The following is a 21,992-nucleotide window of genomic DNA, read 5'->3' as shown; positions in this document are numbered from 1 at the left end:
AAATGAAGTGTCCAATATGTGCGCATTTGTGAAAGGTTTCTCAAATGAGAGGAGTGAGAAATGTGTAATACAGCAGTTCACGAATAGAAAAGTGAACATCCAGAACGGAAGAACAAAATCTACCAGGAAATGGAAGCTCAAATGTCAGCAGCCATTTAAAGCAGTTCACAAACACCTTCACACTGGCCGCTCGTTTCCCTCTGCTGAATGCGGTGTAGAGCTGCCTGTGGGCGAACACACTTTGAGGAAGGATCACACCAACTCTTCTGTTTCTCTTGTCCTTTATTGATTGTGACAGCAAAGGCCAGCTGAAGGGGGAACTGTCTTCTGACCACAGTGAATGAGAACTCCTTGGCCCGGTCATGGTGAGGGATCCTTGGCAGGAAGAGCCGGAACCCCTTGTTTGGTCCTACCACCACCTCACACTCTACCGCTCTGTCCAGTGTCCATCAACGTCATCGATGTGAGTCTGGTCCCGTTCCTGAGGCTGCAGCGAGGCCCAGCCTGGAGGCTTCTCAGCAGCATGACCTTGAGCAACAGCCTGTGGTCGGGGAGGCTGGAAGGAGTCGAGGAGTGTAGAAATTCAGGAGGAATTTTGTGGAATTTTGTGGATTTTGTGGAATTTTGACAACTTTGTGGTTGTCCTCCAGGATCGTATCTGCAGAGAGGTACTCTTTCAACACCCCAGGGAAGATGTTGATGCACTGCTCATTGACCTCTGCGACCTCTTTGTTCAGAGGCATGTAGACAGTCCCAGCCATCAGGTTTGACCTCTGCGACCTCTTTGTTCAGTGGCGTGTAGACAGTCCCAGCCATCAGGTTTGACCTCTGCGACCTCTTTGTTCAGAGGCGTGTAGACAGTCCCAGCCATCAGGTTTGACCTCTGTGACCTCTTTGTTCAGTGGCGTGTAGACAGTCCCAGCCATCAGGTTTGACCTCTGTGACCTCTTTGTTCAGTGGCGTGTAGACAGTCCCAGCCATCAGGTTTGACCTCTGTGACCTCTTTGTTCAGTGGCGTTGTGAGTGGCGTGTAGACAGTCCCAGCGATTAGGTTTGACCTCTGCGACATCTTTGTTCAGAGGCGTGTAGACCAGTGGTTCTCAACTGGTGTAGCCTCAGGACCTACTATTTTCCTTGTCATGAAGTCGCGACCCAAATTTCAGATTTTTTTTTAAACCACTCAAATTTATTGCACAAAAGATAGCGCATTCATTTAATACACAATGCCTTCATGCACTGTTATAAACCTCAAATGAACAAAAAAGTGCAACAGAAGTGCAACTAGGGCTAAAAACCAATTGAAATAAGGCAGACTTGAATTATAGGCCTATTAAATTTAAACAAGTCAAACTGGTCATGCTCAGAAAGTCTTGTTTGAACTGTATGAAATATGAAATAAAAGGCAGACTTATCTTGAATTACATGCCTATGTTTTTAAACAAGTTAATAATAATAATAAAACAAGTTAACCTGGTCATGCTAATCCAGTTTCAATAGTCTGAATTTAACTAATATGAAAAAAAAAAGGCAAACTTTTCTTGAATCACAGGCAGGCTATATGCTTTTTAGTTAAACTGGTCATAACTTTTAATTAAACTGGGGCCATGCTAATCCAGTTTCAATCATCTGAATTGAACTAAAATTAAATATGAAATGAAAAGGCAGACTTCTCTTGAATTACAGGCAGAGCATATGCTTCAGCTTGTTAAACAAGTAAAACTGGTCAGGCTAATCCAGTTTCAATAATCTGAATTTAACTCAAATGAAATATATATATATATATATATATATATATATATATATATATATATATATATATATATATAAAAAAAAAAAAAATCAGTCCCAGCCATCAGGTTTGACCTCTGCGACCTCTTTGTTCAGAGGCGTGTAGACAGTCCCAGCCATTAGGTTTGACCTCTGTGATGTCTTTGTTCAGAGGCGTGTAGACAGTCCCAGCGATTAGGTTTGACCTCTGCGACCTCTTTGTTCAGTGGTGTGTAGACAGTCCCAGCCATCAGGTTTGACCTCTGCGACCTCTTTGTTCAGAGGCGTGTAGACAGTCCGCCATCAGGTTTGACTTCTGTGACCTCTTTGTTCAGTGGCGTGTAGACAGTCCCAGCCATCAGGTTTGACCTCTGCGACCTCTTTGTTCAGTGGTGTGTAGACAGTCCCAGCCATCAGGTTTGACCTCTGCGACCTCTTTGTTCAGAGGCGTGTAGACAGTCCGCCATCAGGTTTGACTTCTGTGACCTCTTTGTTCAGTGGCGTGTAGACAGTCCCAGCCATCAGGTTTGACCTCTGCGACCTCTTTGTTCAGAGGCGTGTAGACAGTCCGCCATCAGGTTTGACCTCTGCGACCTCTTTGTTCAGAGGCGTGTAGACAGTCCCAGCGATTAGGTTTGCTGGAGAGTCGCAGGCAGAGAGGCCAGGTTGGGGAAAATGTCTTCAATCAGCTGGGGAAAAGACATGACTGATGACATCACAACTGCCCGAGTGACATCACAGCTGGGCAATTGTGCGCCATCTGCCCTTCAATTATAGTAGTGGAGATGGAGATTGCCCTTATTTGATGTGATGTTTGGTTGGAGGGGGTTTCTTTGGTTTGATGTTAGGAAGAAACAGACTAGATTTGGGGGAAGAAAAGCTGTGGCACAGAGCTCCATCTGCTGTACAGCCTTCAAAACTGTTTTCTGCAGCAACAGAGACCACAAATATGTTCAAAAGCCTTGTGATTTTCTATGCATTATGAAAAGCTGTAAAAACTGTTCAACATGTTTCTGGCCTAGATCAGTATTGCTATTTTTATATACATTTTTAAACTTTTTTTTTGTTTCTTGTTTTTCTCATGACCCCCCCTCCCCCTCCCATAAAACGTACAATGCTTTGGCAGGAAAAAATGGTGACTTGTAGGCTACCAATGTTCAGAATTAATTTCCAATTAATTACTTTCCAACCTGATTTATAATGACTATAAAATCACCTTTTGAAGCAAAGTCAACCAGCAGTAAACCTGGAGGATGACAGTTCATCAAGATGACTGGCAGGTATTTTGGCAGGATGGACTAATGGGGTGGGGTTGTAAAAACCAAAACAATTCTGCATCACGTGACAGAAACGGCCGCAGCCATTTGTTGAACGCCCTGTCAATCAGGCGAATGGGCGTGTCCAGGAGTTGGAGAGGGTGAGGGAGTCGCTCCGGTCCGCGGAGGAATTGTTGGTGGAAAATGTCTTCAGTGCCTGATGGCAAAAAGCTAGTCCGGAGCCCGAGTGGCCTTCGCATGGTGCCGGAGAACGGCGCCTTCAGCAGCCCGTTCAGCCTGGACGAGCCGCAGTGGGTCCCCGACAAAGAGGTGAGAGAAGCAGCTCAGGGATTGACTTCACATGATACACACACACACCCGGACAGACACAGACAGCAGCGTCAAGTTAGCCACAATAGACACACAGGAACTCCGGTGACGTTTTCAAAATACAAAACCTTATTGGTGAACACAAGCGAAAATCAAGAATATTAATGGTAATTTCATAGTAAACAAAAAAAACTACAATTGTTTGATTCTTCTGCAGAATACCCCCATCGCGTGCTAAAACAACGCGTATTTTGAGGCTATATATCTCAACACTTTTTCCTTTGACCAAATGTCCGCTTTTATTTTGGAGGTAATATCGGTTAACCTCCGGTATTACCCTGCCTATCCCTGGCTAGCTTGACGCAGCTCTGGTCATCGCACTTGGCCCCCGGACTGGGCGTTGCAGCCAGCCTGGCAGCTGAAGGCTGAAGCAGCTAGCTACAGCTAACTGTTACAGCTAGCTGTCAGTCAAGCAGAGTTCAATAGTCAGATACGCCTGAAAACACCGCTCTGTTTCAGATTGATAAAGTTGACAATGCATCCATTGTTTGTGGCTTGGCTAACGTTAAGCAGCCACAGTTGGCTAGCTTGTTACATAGCTAGCTGATGGAGCTGCTATGTTTGCAGTCCATGCCATGCAAAGCAAAGCAAGGCACTTTTTTGACTGACCACACACTACAAAGCTCTGTTTTGGTTGCATCACACATGTCACTGGTTGCTCAGAGGCTATTTGCCCTGGCTCTGTCGATCAGGTCTGTTCATTAAGTTAATAATTAATTTATCATCCGCTGCTTCCCGTGTCCAGGATCTTTCTGTAATGGTGGAACAGACTGGAGGTATAGCCATTATGATCATGGATTGTCAGTTATAAATAACTTATTATCACTCAGTACTAGAACAGCTCGTCAAACCTCTGTACGACAATACCCTCATGTCTGTCTGTTAGAAAGTTTTCATTGATGACTTTACAAGAAGACACCAGACACATCTGAGCACAGGTGTAAACACACAGGGATCAGAAAATGGATTTTCATAGAGCACTAACCTATGGATGCAGCAAGTAGAGATTACATTTCAGTCCTTCATGGTTGTATTTCCATTAATATTGTACTTTATTGCCCCCCCTCCAGTGGGGAAACACTACCCCCCAAACAGGGACTTGAACCCTGGACCCAGATTAAAAGTATGATGCTATACCAACTGAGCTATGTAGTTTGAAGCCGTTAACCCTGCCAGTTCCCATGCAGTGTTATTTGTTATTTATTGATAAATAAAGATCCCCATACACAAGGGTCTGAGCTGTTCTGGAGTCCCACTGAAACACAATACTTCCAAAACAAATGCACAAAGTTTCATACCAGGATACAGTAAAATAAAATAAAAAAATAGGACCACTTTATCATGGGCTGCAGCATGAAAGACGTACGCAGAAATATTAAGATAAGTAACATTTGTACATTCTTACATAATAAAGACTAAAGACAAGCTCAAACAAATGAAATACATTTGACCTTAACAATCAAATTTCTTTTAACAAGTTGAAAAAAATAATTTTGGCCTTAAGGTCCTTACATATGCGATTAATTTGCACGTCAATAATATTTTCCCGAACCTATATCAGTCAATGCAACCGTGCATACCAACGGCGAAGTTTCGCTGAGCGTTATTGCGGTGTTTATTTTTTCGAACCACGGTCGATTTTTCAGAAATTCGCAATTCGCTTCCGACGGGTACACATCTGTGGCTGTGATTGACAGGTAGGTCAAAACTCGCATCGCAATTTCGTGCCGTATATTCGCATCGCTCTTGATGTGTAAGGACCTTTAGTTTGAAGATCTGTCCAGGTTAGATCAATTTCATACACATGCTGGTAGACAAAATGATTGAAAAAGTTATTGGTTAAACTACGTGTTGTGACTTGGGACTCCTGTCTGTGACCTCCACACAGCTCAGTTATTCTTGCTGTGATTGAGCTCCTGTTGTCTTGTCCAGCTGCCCAGCGCAGTGTGTTGCGTAACATCCTGTTTTTCCCTCTGTTCCAGTGTCCCAGATGTATGCAGTGTGACACCAAGTTCGACTTCATTACCAGAAAGGTTTGTGCCACAGAAAAGCACCACTTTATCTGACTATCTACAGACGAAAGGTTTGTGCCACAGAAAAGCAACACTTTATCTGACTATCTACAGACGAAAGATAAAACAGTCATGCCGACAACATTTGAGTCGCTTGTTTCTTGCCTGTTGTGAAACCTGAGATGCTGTTGGCAGTGTCACACTCTCTTGGCTCTGTGCAGACATATTTCTGTCCACAGAGTGTATGCTGCTATTTGTTTCCCCATTTCTTTTCAACTTGGCTAGGAAATATGTTTTGAAGTATGCCGTTTCAGGAAAGGAAGCTCTTGTACTTCCAGAATCCATCTGACTACCACCTTCATTACTTTACCAGCTGTATACATTTTAAACTAAAGTAAGACATAATGATGGTTGCTTTACAAATGAATCACTGAATCAGCGCTCTGTCCACAAAAACGTTCAGAGCAACATCCTGATGTTGAGCTGCACAGTGTGTCCTTTACATAAACCAAGCAGGGTTATTATGAAAATCCTGGAAAAGTTACGGAGTTTAATTGGCCTCCAAACTTGGAAATGCTAGCATTAAAATTCTGGAAAATACATTGAAAATAATGATACTGCGCTTATCATTTTGGTAAACTTTACATATCAACAATATCTACAGGAGTAATATGGAAAAAAATTGACAAAAGTAAGGAGAAAAATTGGTATGAATCTTTGGAAATGTTTTGGAATGATAAAATGAGTTGGGAACCTTGTCTCAAGGTTTCAATTATATTAAAATGTGCAGTAAGTAAGACTGTCTGCAGCCCACACACAGACTCCTGTATGTGTGTGTGAACTGATTGTGTTTCCTGTGCAGCACCACTGCCGGCGGTGTGGCCGCTGCTTCTGTGATAAGTGCTGCAGTAAGAAGGTGGCTCTGCCCAGAATGTGCTTCGTGGACCCAGTGCGGCAGTGTGGCGAGTGCAGCCTGGTGTCCCAGAAAGAGATGGAGTTTTACGACAAACAACTCAAAGTGCTCATGGGAGGTGAGGGGTTAAAACAACTCAAAGTGCTCATGGGGGGCGAGGGGTTAAAACAACCCAAAGTTCTCATGGGAGATGAGGGGTTAAAACAACCCAAAGTTCTCATGGGAGGTGAGGGGTTAAAACAACTCAAAGTTCTCATGGGAGGTGAGGGGTTAAAACAACTCAAAGTTATCATGGGGGGTGAGGGGTTAAAACAACTCAAAGTGCTCATGGGAGGTGAGGGGTTAAAACAACTCAAAGTTATCATGGGGGGTGAGGGGTTAAAACAACTCAAAGTTCTCATGCGCGTCTGCTGTGTAATTATACTCGCTTTTTTGGTGTGCTTTTCTTGCCGCCTACTATTGGTCCGTGATCGGCGAGCTGCGTGATCACTTGACAGGTGAGCTGACAATCACGCCCCAAAACATAGTCTGCCTTATCATCTATTTTACTCTAAATGAGACCATCATTTACAAAGTGAACATCGTGCTGTGTTGAAGAATAGCATTTGAGACTGTAAACTCATTAGGGAAAGTGTTTACTGAGGTAATAAAGTGAGAAGTAGGATCATTTTCCCATTGACTTCTATACAACCGGACTTGTTTTTGCAGCCAGTGGAGTCGCCCCCTGCTAGCCATTAGAAAGAATGCAGGTTTAACTAAACTTGCATTGACTTCATTTTTCAGCCGCGGAGGAAAACCTGACAGGAAATTCATGTTCTAAGGAACTGCTAACAACAGTTTAATTAGAATGGATTTTAATGGAAAGCTTTACTGATATACAGTAGATAATGCAAATAATCCAATTTTGGGGGGAACAGTGAAGGCGTGTAATTTTCTAGGCATGGAAATGGTCAGATTATGTTTGGCACAAAACTTTGCTTCGAAAACCCTTGCCAGATTGAAGTCCTTAATTGAAGTATTGCCATTGGCTCTGTCATGTGAGCTGCTTTATGTGGATATCTGGACCCACCAAAGTTGCATCAAGTTGAGTCCAAGTTGTCTGAATCAAGTCATTATGTTCTGGTGTCAGCCTGGGTTTATCAAGTTTTTGGACCGTCATGGAGTTTGGAGAGGTGTATTCCAGACATGGGAATTGGTCAGGTTTCTCCGGTGAAGTCTGGGGAAAATCTGGATATTTTGCATTTGATTTTTTTCAGTCCAACTGTAGTGGAAACCAGATTTAGATCTTAAGAAGTTTCCTAAGCAGAAAAACAACTTGAACAAACAAACTAGGAAGGAAATAATCACATTGTTCATGTCGTAGAAGAGGTTCCACTATATGGAAAGTCCTAGAAATCTCCTGGAATTTGACATCAGCCAGGAACTGGTGGGAACCAACATTTGCACCCCCACCATGGGTTACGCACACACACACACACACACACACACACACACACACACACACACACACACACACACACACACACACACCATATTCCCTGTCATTCAACAGTACGCCATTAAACAAAGCAGAAATGGCATTAAAATAATCGTTAGAATAATCTCGCAGAGTGCATCCATCCATTAGTGTCTGTGTGTGTGTGTTTCGTGGGGGATCTGTGTGTGTGTTTAGTGTGGGTCAGTGTGTGTGCATGCCTGTGTGTGTGGGTGTGTGTAGTGTGCGGGTCTGTGTGTTTCTGTTTAGTGTGTGTGTGTGTGTGTGTCACTTAGCCAGGCTCCTATCGAAAAATCCATTAGCAGCCTGCTAATGGCTAATGCTAATAGCTGTTTTACCTGCTCAAACAGCTAGTCTAACTCACTGGAAGCCGTCGGAGTGAGAACGGGCTGCAATTTCACATTGAGTGGCAAATGATTCTACACCCATAACAGAACCAAGTATTGTACTGCCACAGGAAGTGTCAACACAAGCAATTAGCTGACCCCCGCGTTCGAACATAAGGTGAAGAATAGTGCAGATTGCAGAGTATCTCTATGGCCCAATTCCAATTCGCCCCCTTACTGACTCAAGCCCTTAGAGGCGCGTTCACGTGAAGGGAGTGAGGGTTTAGGGATGTCCCACAGTGAAATCGCAAAGTGAATGAGGGCTCAGAGTGAGCCCTTTCTGCCCCCTTACCGTAAGGGAGCAGCTGTGGCCACTTACGGAAAGGGAATTGCCCACAATGCATAGCGTTGTGAGGTATAAAACGGGGAAGGCTGCAAATATCTGTCAAAAAAATAAAAGAACACACGCGCGAAACGAACGCGGTGTTTGCGAGTGCGCTGGAATGCCTTAATTGACAATGAAACATTACATTAATAGGGATTTCAGATTAGACAAAAAATATTATATCAGAGCAATGCAAGTAGTTATTTTACACAATCCTAGAATAATCAATCATTTCTATTACAATTGCAATCCACAACTTTTTTGATGAATGAGAAATAGTTTTACCGAATCTGTATTGTACAGTATTGACATTGTGTATAATGTTGGGTGACATGTCATTATTATGTTTATTTTAATTCTAATTACACATGTTGCAGATTGCAGATTTTGCAGTAGGCTACATTTATTTTTAAATGACCTGTTGTGGATGAGAACAGACTCATCAGGGAGTCTATCCTCAAACACCTTAGGCGTCTTGACAATAAACAATATATAGCGAGCCCCAAACCTGCCAGAGTCAACATCATCTTGTCAAGTGCAAAGGGCTCTGCTGTCCCAATCCTCCTATTTATCCAATGTGGATCCCTTCCACACTTGATGACTCAACCACTTTCAGATGGCGGCCATTAGAGGGACTGAGGGTTCAGGGCTTGAGTCTTTAGGGGGCGGATTGGAATTGGGCCTATATCAACAGCAGAAGACAGGAAGTGATGTCATAGGCAGTGCTACAGCAGTCACAGCGCTCCCTCTGCCTTGGAGGATTAATTTCACCACAGCAGTTCCAAGCTTTTCCACTAAACAGTGTGATGTGTTTTACGTTTTCGGTTTGTTCTGAATCAATAGAAGAAGAACTGGCTAGTTAGCATGAGCAGTGATAGCCACCATGGCTGAACAGACAAAGAAAACTCAAATGGCATCAACAGACAATCCAAGCACCGCCCACACGGTTTGATTGGCAGGTAATCTCTGTCAGTGTAGTGCAGAAACCCCACAGTGAAGCTTTAGAGACTAAATAAAATGTTTCTACTTTTGTTGTGATGCTCTATGAATGGCTGAGGGACAGATGTTTGCTGTGTGAGTTTTGATCAGTTTTGTTTTGTTTTCTTCTCCCAGGCGGCTCGTTTGTCGTCACCTTGGGAATGTCGGAGAAGTCTGAAACCATGATGTGTCGTCTCTCCAACAACCACAGGTAGTGCTGTGTAACTGGCAGTCAGCAAGTCATGCAATGATTGTGTTTTCTCTGGCAGTCATTCACAGATATGTGAAGTTGAACTAAACTAATGAACCAGCTGGCACACTGCAGGCCTCCAATGATCAGTCGTTTATCACACCGAGGTGAGTGACGTTTGGAGCACCACCACTCTTGATCAAACTTTACTGCAGCACCACCACTCTTGATCAAACTTTACTGCAGCACCACCACTCTTTATCAAACTTTACTGCAGCACCACCACTCTTTATCAAACTTTACTGCAGCACCACCACTCTTTATCAAACTTTACTGCAGCACCACCACTCTTGATCAAACTTTACTGCAGCACCACCACTCTTTATCAGACTTTACTGCAGCACCACCACTCTTTATCAAACTTTACTGCAGCACCACCACTCTTTATCAAACTTTACTGCAGCACCACCACTCTTGATCAAACTTTACTGCAGCACCACCACTCTTTATCAAACTTTACTGCAGCACCACCACTCTTGATCAAACTTTACAGCAGCACCACCACTCTTTATCAAACTTTACTGCAGCACCACCACTCTTTATCAAACTTTACTGCAGCACCACCACTCTTGATCAAACTTTACTGCAGCACCACCACTCTTTATCAATCTTTACTGCAGCACCACCACTCTTTATCAAACTTTACTGCAGGACCACCACTCTTGATCAAACTTTACTGCAGCAGCAGCACCACTCTTTATCAAACTTTACTGCAGCACCACCACTCTTTATCAAACTTTACTGCAGCACCACCACTCTTTATCAATCTTTACTGCAGCACCACCACTCTTTATCAAACTTTACTGCAGCACCACCACTCTTTATCAAATTTTACTGCAGCACCACCACTCTTGATCAAACTTTACTGCAGCACCACCACTCTTGATCAAACTTTACTGCAGCACCACCACTCTTTATCAAACTTTACTGCAGCACCACCACTCTTTATCAAACTTTACTGCAGCACCACCACTCTTTATCAATCTTTACTGCAGCACCACCACTCTTGATCAAACTTTACTGCAGCAGCAGCACCACTCTTTATCAAACTTTACTGCAGCACCACCACTCTTTATCAAACTTTACTGCAGCACCACCACTCTTTATCAAACTTTACTGCAGCACCACCACTCTTGATCAAACTTTACTGCAGCACCACCACTCTTTATCAAACTTTACTGCAGCACCACCACTCTTGATCAAACTTTACTGCAGCACCACCACTCTTTATCAAACTTTACTGCAGCACCACCACTCTTTATCAAACTTTACTGCAGCACCACCACTCTTTATCAAACTTTACTGCAGCACCACCACTCTTGATCAAACTTTACTGCAGCACCACCACTCTTGATCAAACTTTACTGCAGCACCACCACTCTTTATCAAACTTTACTGCAGCACCACCACTCTTTATCAAACTTTACTGCAGCACCACCACTCTTTATCAATCTTTACTGCAGCACCACCACTCTTGATCAAACTTTACTGCAGCAGCAGCACCACTCTTTATCAAACTTTACTGCAGCACCACCACTCTTTATCAAACTTTACTGCAGCACCACCACTCTTTATCAAACTTTACTGCAGCACCACCACTCTTGATCAAACTTTACTGCAGCACCACCACTCTTTATCAAACTTTACTGCAGCACCACCACTCTTGATCAAACTTTACTGCAGCACCACCACTCTTTATCAAACTTTACTGCAGCACCACCACTCTTTATCAAACTTTACTGCAGCACCACCACTCTTTATCAAACTTTACTGCAGCACCACCACTCTTTATCAAACTTTACTGCAGCAGTTCCCAACCTTTTCTAACTCAGGGCCCACTTGAAAATCTCAAGACTTTCCGCAGCCCACCTCCAACCCTATACAAAATATGGAGGCCACTAATGTGTTCTCAGAGCACTTTTTATTTTCCACTAGAGATGGAACGATATGAAAATTTCATATCACGATTATAGTGACCAAAATTATCACGGTTATCAGTATTATCACGGTTTGTTAAAATGTGCTGAAAATGTTCAAAAAGTACTAATACACTCACATAAATCATTTCACCAAGTTTTATATTGAAAACTCAGACCCAAAAAGGACTGATACACTCATTTGTCCAAGGCTGCGCTTCTGCATCAGATGCCGCGACTGTTGCCAACTTTGGTTGATGATGGACAGTATTTACCATGTTTTTCAAAGCACTGTAATCATGGTAACACGGTAATCACGGTACCACGGTTTTAATGATAATGAAAATACAGTATGGTTATCATAAGGAATTTGATAACGGTTATCATTCAAACCGGTTATCGTTACATCCCTATTTTCCATAGTCACTAACACAGCATCTGAAACATGTTGCATTTTCAATGTTACATTTTTCAAGGAGCTGTCCATCAGCAAGTTTTTTTTCTTTGTTTTTTTTTTCTTTTTCTTTTCCCTAAATGATTTGGAATACCACCATGGACCACAGGTTGGGAATTGCCGCTCTACTGGGTTTGATACAGAGCAGTGGTGCCTGAAACGTCACTTACCATCAGAGCCCTGCAGTGTGCGAGCTGTTTCATTCCTTCAGTTCAGAGACAGACGACACAGTTAATGTTAATACTCCCTCCCCCAGCCTGTCAGACTCACCCTCACTCTCCATCTTCAAGTCCCGTCTAAAAACCTATCTGTTCTCCCAAGCGTACAACCTCCCCTACCAATAAGCTCACCGACTGTACCGCCCTACCTGCTCCCTCTCTCCCCTCCCCATAACCTCACCTACCGCCCTACCTGCTCCCTCTCTCCCCTCCCCATAACCTCACCTACCGCCCTACCTGCTCCCTCTCTCCCCTCCCCATAACCTCACCTACCGCCCTACCTGCTCCCTCTCTCCCCTCCCCATAACCTCACCTACCGCCCTACCTGCTCCCTCTCTCCCCTCCCCATAACCTCACCTACTGCCCTACCTGCTCCCTCTCTCCCCTCCCCTCTTGTCCACCTTCTCTCTGTCCCACCCCCACATGCCTTCCCCCCCCTCCTTCTATGTTTCCATCCCTGTTCAGCTGTAGTTGAGTTGTTTTATGTTATATGTTTGTGTTCTGCTCATCACTTGTCCCTCTGTTTGTTCTTCATGTACTCTTACTGTCACATTTGCTTTAGCATTGATCAATACACAGGATATCATGTTACATTAATCATCATTCACCAGCTACCTACTCTAGCTTCTCCAGCTTCATACTTGAACAACAGCCAACTGGACTGGGCTTCTTCATACAGTTCCTCCACAGGAGTGGTTTGGGAAGCAAAGCAATGTCTCACCCTCTCTGCCCCCCCCCCCCCCCCCCCCCCACTCATCAGGTACCTGCTCCTCGACGGCGAAAGTCACTTTGAGGTGGAGTTGTCTCGGATCTCCAGCATGCAGGTTCTGACAGACGGGACCAGCCCAGGAGGTGAGGCTCTGCAAAGGACCGTCACTTCAAACAGAACACAAAAAAGGCAGGAATTAGAAATAAACAGGGGTTACATGTCTATAAGAGAAACCCCAGGAAATCCTCAAAAGGTACATCGCAAATACTGGAACTTCATGCATGTTACTGACTATATTTAGTGATATTTTTGGCCAGCGCAAGCGGGCCCTATATCTGACTGGCTTCGTCCAGTCCAATTTGCGTGCCGATTTGAGTGTGGATGCTCGTGAACGCTTTATCGCGCTGGCCATATGCTAGGTTCCGACCTAGCCTTTTTTAGGGTTTTATGACAAGTACAAAAACGTATTGCTCCTTTTCACAACATAAATTATGAAGCTGCTGTAGTGGAAATTCTAGTGTCTGTCTTGTTTTTTTCCTAACCATTTGATTGATTGATTGATTAACACCGATAACCTAATTTCCCTTCTGGTATCTCTGGTATTAACACGCTCTCTCCCTCTGCTTGTTTGCCTCGGGCGGGCCGCCTCAGAGAATGACATTCACACTTACACCAGTCTGCTGGACAGTCGCTATATCTCTGAAGGTTAGCTGCTTTTCCCAGGTCTCAATCTGAATGCGTAAAGATACCCAAACATAGGAGAACGTCCTGTTTTCTCAGATACTTTATGCATGAAGTAACCCGGATTCCCAAAAGCATCTTGGCATCTTGTTAGATGTTATTCTTTTGGTGTAGGGTTCGACTGATGTGGATTTCTTATATGGACCAAAAATCATATCTCAGGGGCATTTTCTTTGTAGTCTAGAGGTAAAAATGGACACAATTGGCCGTGTCTGTGGGTGGGAAGCCGGTGGGGTACGTGTCCTGGTCGCTGCACTAGTGCCTCCTCTGGTTGGTCGGGATGATGATGATGATGCTGCCTGCCGGTGCTCAGGTGCTTTTGGGATCCACAGCCTGACTGTTGGTGAGCATGTCTTCATGTCTGCCCTGACTCCTGCATAACACCTGTGTGTCGTTGGATCGATTATGAGCATTTCACATCCAGTCCACAGCACACCTCCCCATCGTCCAGTCCACACCTCCCCAACGTCCAGTCCACACCTCCCCATCGTCCAGTCCACACCTCCCCATCGTCCAGTCCACACCTCCCCATCGTCCAGTCCACACCTCCCCATCGTAAAAGGAGTATACATATCCACCTTTCAGTTGTCTTGTTCGGGAAGGCCATGTTTCCCTCTGTTTCCTTATACAGTAGATGATCAATAATCTTCAAATGCATACGATTTTATTTTGTTGGCATCTATTTCATGTACGTGTGGTTGTTATGCATAGATGTATTTGCGAGCAGTCTGCATGCACTGAGTATTTTTGATGTATTTGTATTGATATTGAGGCGGTAAGCCAGGGTGCAAAATATGTTTTTTGTCCACCATCTAAATGGCTAGTGAATGTTCAAATTTGACCTGCCACTCAATAGATGACCTTTGTTTTTTCGCTGTTGAGTGAAGCAAGTCTACCAGCCACTTATTTGACCAGCATTTGGCTGGTGGCTGCTGCTGATTTTGAGCCCTGTGCTGCTACAGCTGTGTTTGGTCAAAATGCTGAGGGCAGCAGCAAGGATATGATGATATACAGGAAGTTACTAGTAAAGCCATGATCCAACAGTTTTGGTTGTCTTTCTTCATGAGGTATCTTCCCTTTTTCCGTTTTTCTCTCAGTTCCCCCCGTTTTTCTTACCTAAGAATGTATTGTTTGCATTAAATAACTTGCAAGCATTCTTATTGAGCCAGCAGAACCCCCCCCCCCTCCCCCAGCCAGTTGAAACACAAGGGATGTTTGTCCTATAACACACAGGGAGGTGGCCAGCACAACTCCATAGCAGCCTTCTCCAAAACAAACAAGTCAATTGAGAGTTCTTTCGAGTTCCAAAACAACAACAGCCAAACAATAGAAAAAGCTAGTTTGCACTATACACCATCATTAGATGCCAATCAATCAGCTGTACTTAATTAAGATTGTCACTAAATGATGGTGTAAATGTAGGTCTTGTTGGAACTCTGAGGAACTGGTCTCCATATACTGACTTCAGTTGTTTTGGAGAAGGCTGCTATGGAGTCGTGCTGGCAACCTCCCTGTGTGTTCTATGGACAAAAGTCACCTGTGTTTCAACTGGCATGAGAGTGAGTAGATGATGACAGAACTTTCATTTTTGGGTGAACTGTTCCTTTAACCATCAGAAGTGTCTGCCTAACGAGTTGTCTTTCATAACTCAAAAGACTCAGAAATATTTTAAATCTTCCTTGACAAACACTGTAGTCCCATCAGTGTTTCTTTTCTGTTTGTATCCCTGTCTTACTGTATGTGTGTGTGTGTGTGTGTGTGTGTGTGTGTGTGTGTGTGTGTGTGTGTGTGTGTGTGTGTGTGTGTGTGTGTGTGTGTGTGTGTGCGTGTTTGCGTTTACAGGAGGGACATCGCGGGCCAGTGGCATGCTGCTCCATTACAAACCAATGGGCTCCCAGGACTCCCAGCAGCTCCGCATGGAGGCGGCAGAGGACAAGAAGGTGGCTTCAGCCTGGCTGGCTGCCATGCACAAGGTACACACTCACACTGCTACTGTTTGTTGTTTTTGATTTATTTAAGTGTCGATTTCAAGCAATATTCCACTTAGTTTTAACATGGGGGTTATTCTGCTCTTGACCATCATGAAGACCAGAATATAAACTTATCGCCAAGATCTGATGCACCTGGACGAGTTTGTAGAGTTCAGATTTTTTTCTTCCTGTTCATTTGACCTAGAAATATCTCACACTCATTTCTAGCATGACCCGCATGCTTGCGCTTTGTGCAATTGTGAGCCGCACGCGGCGTGGAACCCCTTGCCTTATTATAGATGTGAGATGAGGCAAGAAAACAGACTGAAAACTGACGTTGGACACGTTGGTGAACAGATTCAACAACAGATCCTGCTGCTGTACGTTTCAGAACATAAATTTAGCAAATAACATTTTTATAGATGGAAGAGAACATAGCAGAGGGATATCATTTAGGAGAGAAAGTTCCAGTTTGAGAAACCGGATCTAATTTTATTTTTTAAATACAAATGTTACTGTAATCCAAGAATAGAAATGCAAAATAAGGACTCAGGATGCTTTGTTGTCTTAAATGTAGGAACTGTACCTGGCAATTTATTTTGGAGTGTACAAGACAGAACCATGAAATTATGTAGTAATTAAATATAGTTCGACCGCCAACTCGACTCGTGTCACCCGGGCCATCACGAAAAAGGTCTGTGAGGTCCCATTTAGAAAAACTTCCTTTAGTCAGAAGACCTTATCGTTCATGGGAAGCACCCTCTGGAATAATCTACCTCCCTCTATTAGAGAATGCCCTAGTCTCGCCACCTTTAAAGGCCAGTTGAAACTATGGCTCAGATCAAACCAGCAATGTGATCATACTTAACATATCGTCTGTCATGTTTCGTTGCATGATCTGTGTGTTTTACTCACCTTAGGTTTTACTAACCTTTTGTACTATTAATTTTTTTGTACTATTAATTTTTTTTTCTTTTTCAAGATTACATCAACCTGCCATGGGACTACAGGTGGAAACTAGCCCTTGGGCTATAACCTGCCATGTTTACTGTACGGCTGTACTGTTCATCAATGTGCAATGTCCCATTCTTTAAATAAATGAATCTGAATCTGAAAATGAGAAAATAGAGGAAGGAATTCACCAAATAACTATATCGTAAATTATATGAATAATGACTTGGGTTAACATGTTGCCTGCTATTTTTCAAATAAATATAGAACTGCTACATAATTTCATGGTTCTTTCCAGGAAACTTTCCAAGAAATAGTTAGAATAAAACGTGACCCAGTTTAGTAGCAGGTGCAAATGGAGTCCCACTGATCTCGATGTCAGACTCCATCTTTGTCCCTCTTTCCCACAGGCGGCCAAACTGCTGTATGAAGCTCGGGACCAGTGAGGCCCGGACAGACAGAGCCTCCAGGCAGCACAGAGCCTCCAGGCAGCACACACCCAAGTGTTTTCTCCCCGTCTCGCTCGCTGGGGCCGGGTACCGTTTTGGATTTTATTAACGCCAATTCTGATTCCGCTTATCCATTTTGATTCCCCTTCAGTTCCTGATGCCAGTTGTTCTCATCATGGTAATTTTTTGGAGGAAATGTTTGTAGAAAAAAACTTGATTACCTCTATAACCGTTGTGTTTACCACAAGTAGGCCAATTGTTCCTATCTTTTCTTTTTTGTCTTTTACGTCTTTCAGAGTGTTCTTTATTCATCTTTGTTTTTAATACTTAAAGATCTGGGCATGCAACAGTGACGTTTCCAAATCTGTCGATTCTGGGAGGCCCGTTATCAATATCTATTCTGTTCCATTAGTTTCTCAGAATTGAGAATTGGAAGTTGTCCCACATAATCCCATGATGCCTACAGTCTGTTTCTTCCCCACACCGAGCTTGAACCTTTAACGGTTAATATTCTGTGAAACGTGATCATTGAGGTCAAACCCGAGACGCCGTGAAACTTCCAGTCAGTAGTGACTCAGACATTTCATGATGACACGATAGATCTCAGATGCTGCCGTCAGTGAATGCAGATCTTCCAGAATGAAGGATTGTCTCACACAGTTTTAAAGCAAAAATCCACCTTTCTGCTCTTCAACACTGATGAAAAAAAAACATATATTGCTGATATACTTTGCAGATATTTCCAGTGCAGCTATGAATATTTCAGCAATCTAAAACAGCAGCGGTAAACATCAGGTTTTGGTGTCAGTCCTTCAGAATCAAAGAGTGAGGGCTTCTTTCTAGAGCTGACATTTTTGCACCAAGAGGCGTTCAACAATCATACAGGGAAAAATCCATCGTAGAAGAGGAGACCAGTTTCTCCATCCACAAGAGCAGGAGAGAGATCAGAATGCTATGCAGCAGAGAGACAGGTTGGGGTTTGAGCAAAGAACTTACATTCCCAAGAAGTGAAAGCGAATGGGTCATTCCACTGTAACATCAGTGCACAGCAGCAGAGCTATGCCTCCGCCATTTTGGACTGAAGGAGACTACTGTAATGACGCCAGTAAAACATCCCGCCTACAAAGTGCCATACAAAAGTACCTCTACTGAAATGCCCTGTGTTCTTCCCGGTCATGGTGTGTGTCTCTGTCATTGCTGGAAGGAGTCCAGTCCAAAATGGTGACAGAGCTGTTGTTCGAAAAGCCCTAGAATGTTGTATCTTGCCTTCTATACTCTTTGGTCACAGCCATAAACACGTCCCAATGTTCACAAACTGGTTGGCTAGTTATATGTATACTGTATCAACTTCTGACTTTTGATTGAAAGCAACAAGTTCACACCAGCTCTCTTGGGGCTATCAAAAGGCATTCTGGGAAACGTAGTAATAAATACATAATAATAATAATAATAAATGACTACAAGTCATCACAAAACAACTCCTGGAATGAACTGAACAAATTGATGAGATCCAACAGTGTGAGAGTTTGAGAAGGTGGATTTTTCCTCTTGGGCTGTTATGAGACGAGGCGCTTAGCGATATTATTAGGAGTTTTACGGTAAATAAGATGTGGGTTCTGTCATCTGGTTCAAGTGAAGTGTCTTGTTTTTTCCCTTCTTGTACCTTCGGTTTATAACTCAGCTCTCTGCTACAAGTCTTTGCAGATTTGCGTGCTTAGATCTCGCTGTCTAAGCGAACTACAGACTATACTCACTGATTCTAGTGAAATATACACACAACACTTTAATAAATGCTTTAAATGTAGTCTCATCATGTATCGAATTTTTGTATGAACTATTTTGTTAAATATTCCTATTTTAACACAAGAACGCTGTATGTACTTACATACTTTTTAAAGCTGAAGTATGACTATAGTTTTTGTAGCACTTGTATACAGTAATTGTTTCTTTCCTAAGGCCTAAACACTTTTAGATTTTTGTCGGTCGTTTTCCATTTTTTATAACTGATCTGCGGAGCCACAAGCAGGATGGGAAACCACCAGCGGCCATCGGCCAAATGCTGTTAGATGTTGACTCACAGGTCCTGTCCTAAACTCAAACTATTTGTATCAGAAAACAGTGAAAGAGACGAGTGAATTGTCTCACAGCCCAGTAGTAGCCAGTAGAAGAAAAACTGATCTTCTTGCCTTCTTTTTCCCAGATGCAGTTTATCTCACAGTGTTACAGATAACATATTTATCATCAGTTTTCGGCCTTGCATGACCTTACATTGACTGTGTGGTAAATGGTTTATGCACCAATTTGAAATCTATATTTGCAGTTAGAGTTGGTAACTTTCTACGCTGACTAGTTATCTAAGATGACCAAATATCATTGACTTAACTTTGGCTTTTGCAAAAGGAAACATTATTTTACGTGGGGCAAAGAAAATCCATTTTGCTGCCCTGGGTTTTCCAAGCTTGGAGGTTTGTAATTTTGATTTACGAGCTGAACATGTCCAATTTCTGACTTTGACATTATCATGTGGGCTTGTTGGCCCTTTACCCTTTTCATACATACGTGTAATACCAAATAGAAACATGTATGTATTAAATTGACAATATTGCCCTCCCTCCCCAGGATTCCCCCCCCCCCCCTAGAATGCTGCTCACCTAAGAATAATTTACATCACTCATTGTAATTTGGTTCGGGGCATCGGAACAAGTTTTCTCAGAGGAAGACAAGGAGATTTTGTGTAAACAGGCGCCTGTGTGGTCACTTCACTCAATGTTATGTCGGAGGTATTATGATTATGCAAAATATTTTTTTCATCACCCTTATCCATGTTGAACTGGTCTGATGGTCCGTCTTCACATCGATGATGCATTCTGTCTGTGATGAAGATAGTCATGAGTGCTGCATAATTATGATTTAAATCATAATCCTGATTATTTTGATGCTGCAATCAGAATTATTAGCCTTAATCATTTGAGGAATTAAATGTTTGCTAGTTAAGTCTGCTACAGCATTCTAAGTAAAATAACTAAACATCCCTCCAAGTTTAACCAAATTTGGACCGCTATAAGTTTGAGATTTGGACATATATTTCAAATTGCAGCGCCCCCATCAGGCTAATCAGTGTAACTGAATTTAATCCACAAAACACAGTGCCAAAATGAATCATCACTCCCAAGTTTCATCTAAATGGCATCAGTCTAGCTTGTATTTCTGCCATTTAGAGCTCCAACATGCAAATTTGCCCAATGCAACTTTAAATGTTGAGATATGCAAATATTCTTCCTACAATCACGATTTATAGTTCTACACAATTAATTGTGCAGCCACAGCAGGCGACGTCAGCGACAGTTAACGACAGTTAATGTTAATTATTAATTCAAATTGGAAGTTTGCACTACGGTGAACATTACCAAGTCATTTCAGTGTTTGTACCTGCACTTTACGGTCCCACCGATAACTGTCCTTTTTATCCCACCACTTCATTTATTATGCTGAAAATGATGTACTCCCTTTGATTATCTTATTGAGAATAAAATCAAGTGTTTGTAAGTTTGTGGCATTCCTTGTGTTGCAGCACTACATCCTGCCATAATTGCCTGCAATAATGTACAGAAGAGAAAGGGCACATCTCCCAGTAACCACTGTGCCTCAAAGGATGCATTTATTATTGCACAACAAAATGTATACTGATATACTGAAAAATGAAATTAATTTGCTTATTTTATTAAAATTCTGCACTCATAAAATGAAATTCTTTGAGAAGTTACCATCTTATATTACAAATGCATCTAAGTATAATCAAAGACTGTCACTTTTAAAAACCTGTAAGCGACTGTTCGTTATTTAGGGGGGGGGGGGGGCTGTCACTGGAGGGATTTGGGGCACTCTGAATTAAAAAGCTGTGACCCTTCTCTGACCAAAATATATTTTTCCTTGAACCTCCACAAGTGATTGGAAAAATATGATTGACACTCCCCGACAAAATGTTATATGACGGAAGCGGAAGTCTTGACGCCTGCTCTACTCGGAAAACCCTGAAATATACATCTATTTCACATCCCACCCAAATCAGCCACTTTGTGTCTAAAATGCAGGAAGGGTGCAAGCAAGACATTAATTAGCGTGCTGGGACTGGACCAGCTGTGACAGTTACTTACTGAATTTTAGACACAAAATGGCTGATTTGGGTGGAATGAAAAGATACAAGCTTTAATTGACATGTTCAGGCACTGTAACAATGTTAATTGAACAATAAATTAAATTAAGTTGCATTCAATTGGGCTATTTTCCCAACCTAACGCTGTCAAATGGTTTTGTATTCTGATCTCAAGATCTCGCGTGAATCCAGCTGCATGGGCATGCTCATTGAATATTCAAGTAGGGGGGTCTTGTGGTGTACAGATCTTAAATACGAGGGTATTGTATACAGCGGTGTTTTTACATTATGACACTAGAACCACACCATACCATCTCAAGTAAACTAAACAAAAACAACAAAAACGACAACAACAGAAATCCCGGTTAAACAACACCCAGGCGCAGCAGCTCCCCCTAAAAGCTGCGTTGGTCGCGCCCGTCTCCCCCGCATCAAAACGCACATGTTGGCTGTTGGGTGTGTTGTGTTGAGGATTGCACCGACATTACAGCATAATGTAAACCGCTGTGGGCTGTCACAACACAGGCGGTACTCTAGGAATAAAAATCTAAATGAAATAAGTTAAACAGTCAATGAATTATACGTTAAAAATCTGTATTGTCGTAGAAAACGGTTGCCGTTGTGTGGTGAGGAGACTCTTGACACGCGTCCCAGCTGCC

General features: G+C 42.8%; 1 protein-coding gene across 3 annotated transcripts; it reads left to right on the top strand.

Moving 5' to 3' along the window:
- The first annotated feature begins 3,177 nt into the window (after positions 1 to 3,177).
- Positions 3,178 to 20,717, top strand: zfyve21 (zinc finger, FYVE domain containing 21). 3 transcript variants are annotated; one of them, XM_083634234.1, is made up of 7 exons: positions 3,178 to 3,353; positions 5,396 to 5,446; positions 6,288 to 6,456; positions 9,658 to 9,733; positions 13,121 to 13,212; positions 15,653 to 15,783; positions 17,142 to 20,717. In XM_083634234.1, exons 1-7 carry the CDS (start codon positions 3,228 to 3,230, stop codon positions 17,175 to 17,177), a joined length of 681 nt encoding a protein of 226 aa, XP_083490360.1. In that variant the 5' UTR covers positions 3,178 to 3,227; the 3' UTR covers positions 17,178 to 20,717. The 3 variants fall into 3 exon arrangements, with proteins under 3 accessions (XP_083490360.1, XP_083490359.1, XP_083490361.1); XM_083634233.1 differs by having other exon boundaries at positions 13,121 to 13,322; XM_083634235.1 differs by lacking the exons at positions 3,178 to 3,353; positions 5,396 to 5,446; positions 6,288 to 6,456 and adding an exon at positions 6,662 to 6,672 and having other exon boundaries at positions 13,121 to 13,322.
- The last annotated feature ends 1,275 nt before the right edge of the window (positions 20,718 to 21,992 follow it).

Source organism: Poromitra crassiceps (genome assembly GCF_964638095.1).
Source record: "Poromitra crassiceps genome assembly, chromosome: 3".
Classification (NCBI taxonomy): Eukaryota; Metazoa; Chordata; class Actinopteri; order Beryciformes; family Melamphaidae; genus Poromitra; species Poromitra crassiceps.
Note: the sequence above shows the minus strand (reverse complement) of the source record. Positions and strands in the feature narration are given on the sequence as shown.

Bases quoted from the DNA above. Each gene is read 5' to 3' on its own strand.
- zfyve21 (XM_083634233.1), top strand. From the start codon at position 3,228: ATGTCTTCAGTGCCTGATGGCAAAAAGCTAGTCCGGAGCCCGAGTGGC. The intron at 3,354-5,395 runs GTGAGAGAAGCA...CCTCTGTTCCAG, and splicing joins AGTGGGTCCCCGACAAAGAG to TGTCCCAGATGTATGCAGTG. The intron at 9,734-13,120 runs GTAGTGCTGTGT...CCCACTCATCAG, and splicing joins CGTCTCTCCAACAACCACAG to GTACCTGCTCCTCGACGGCG.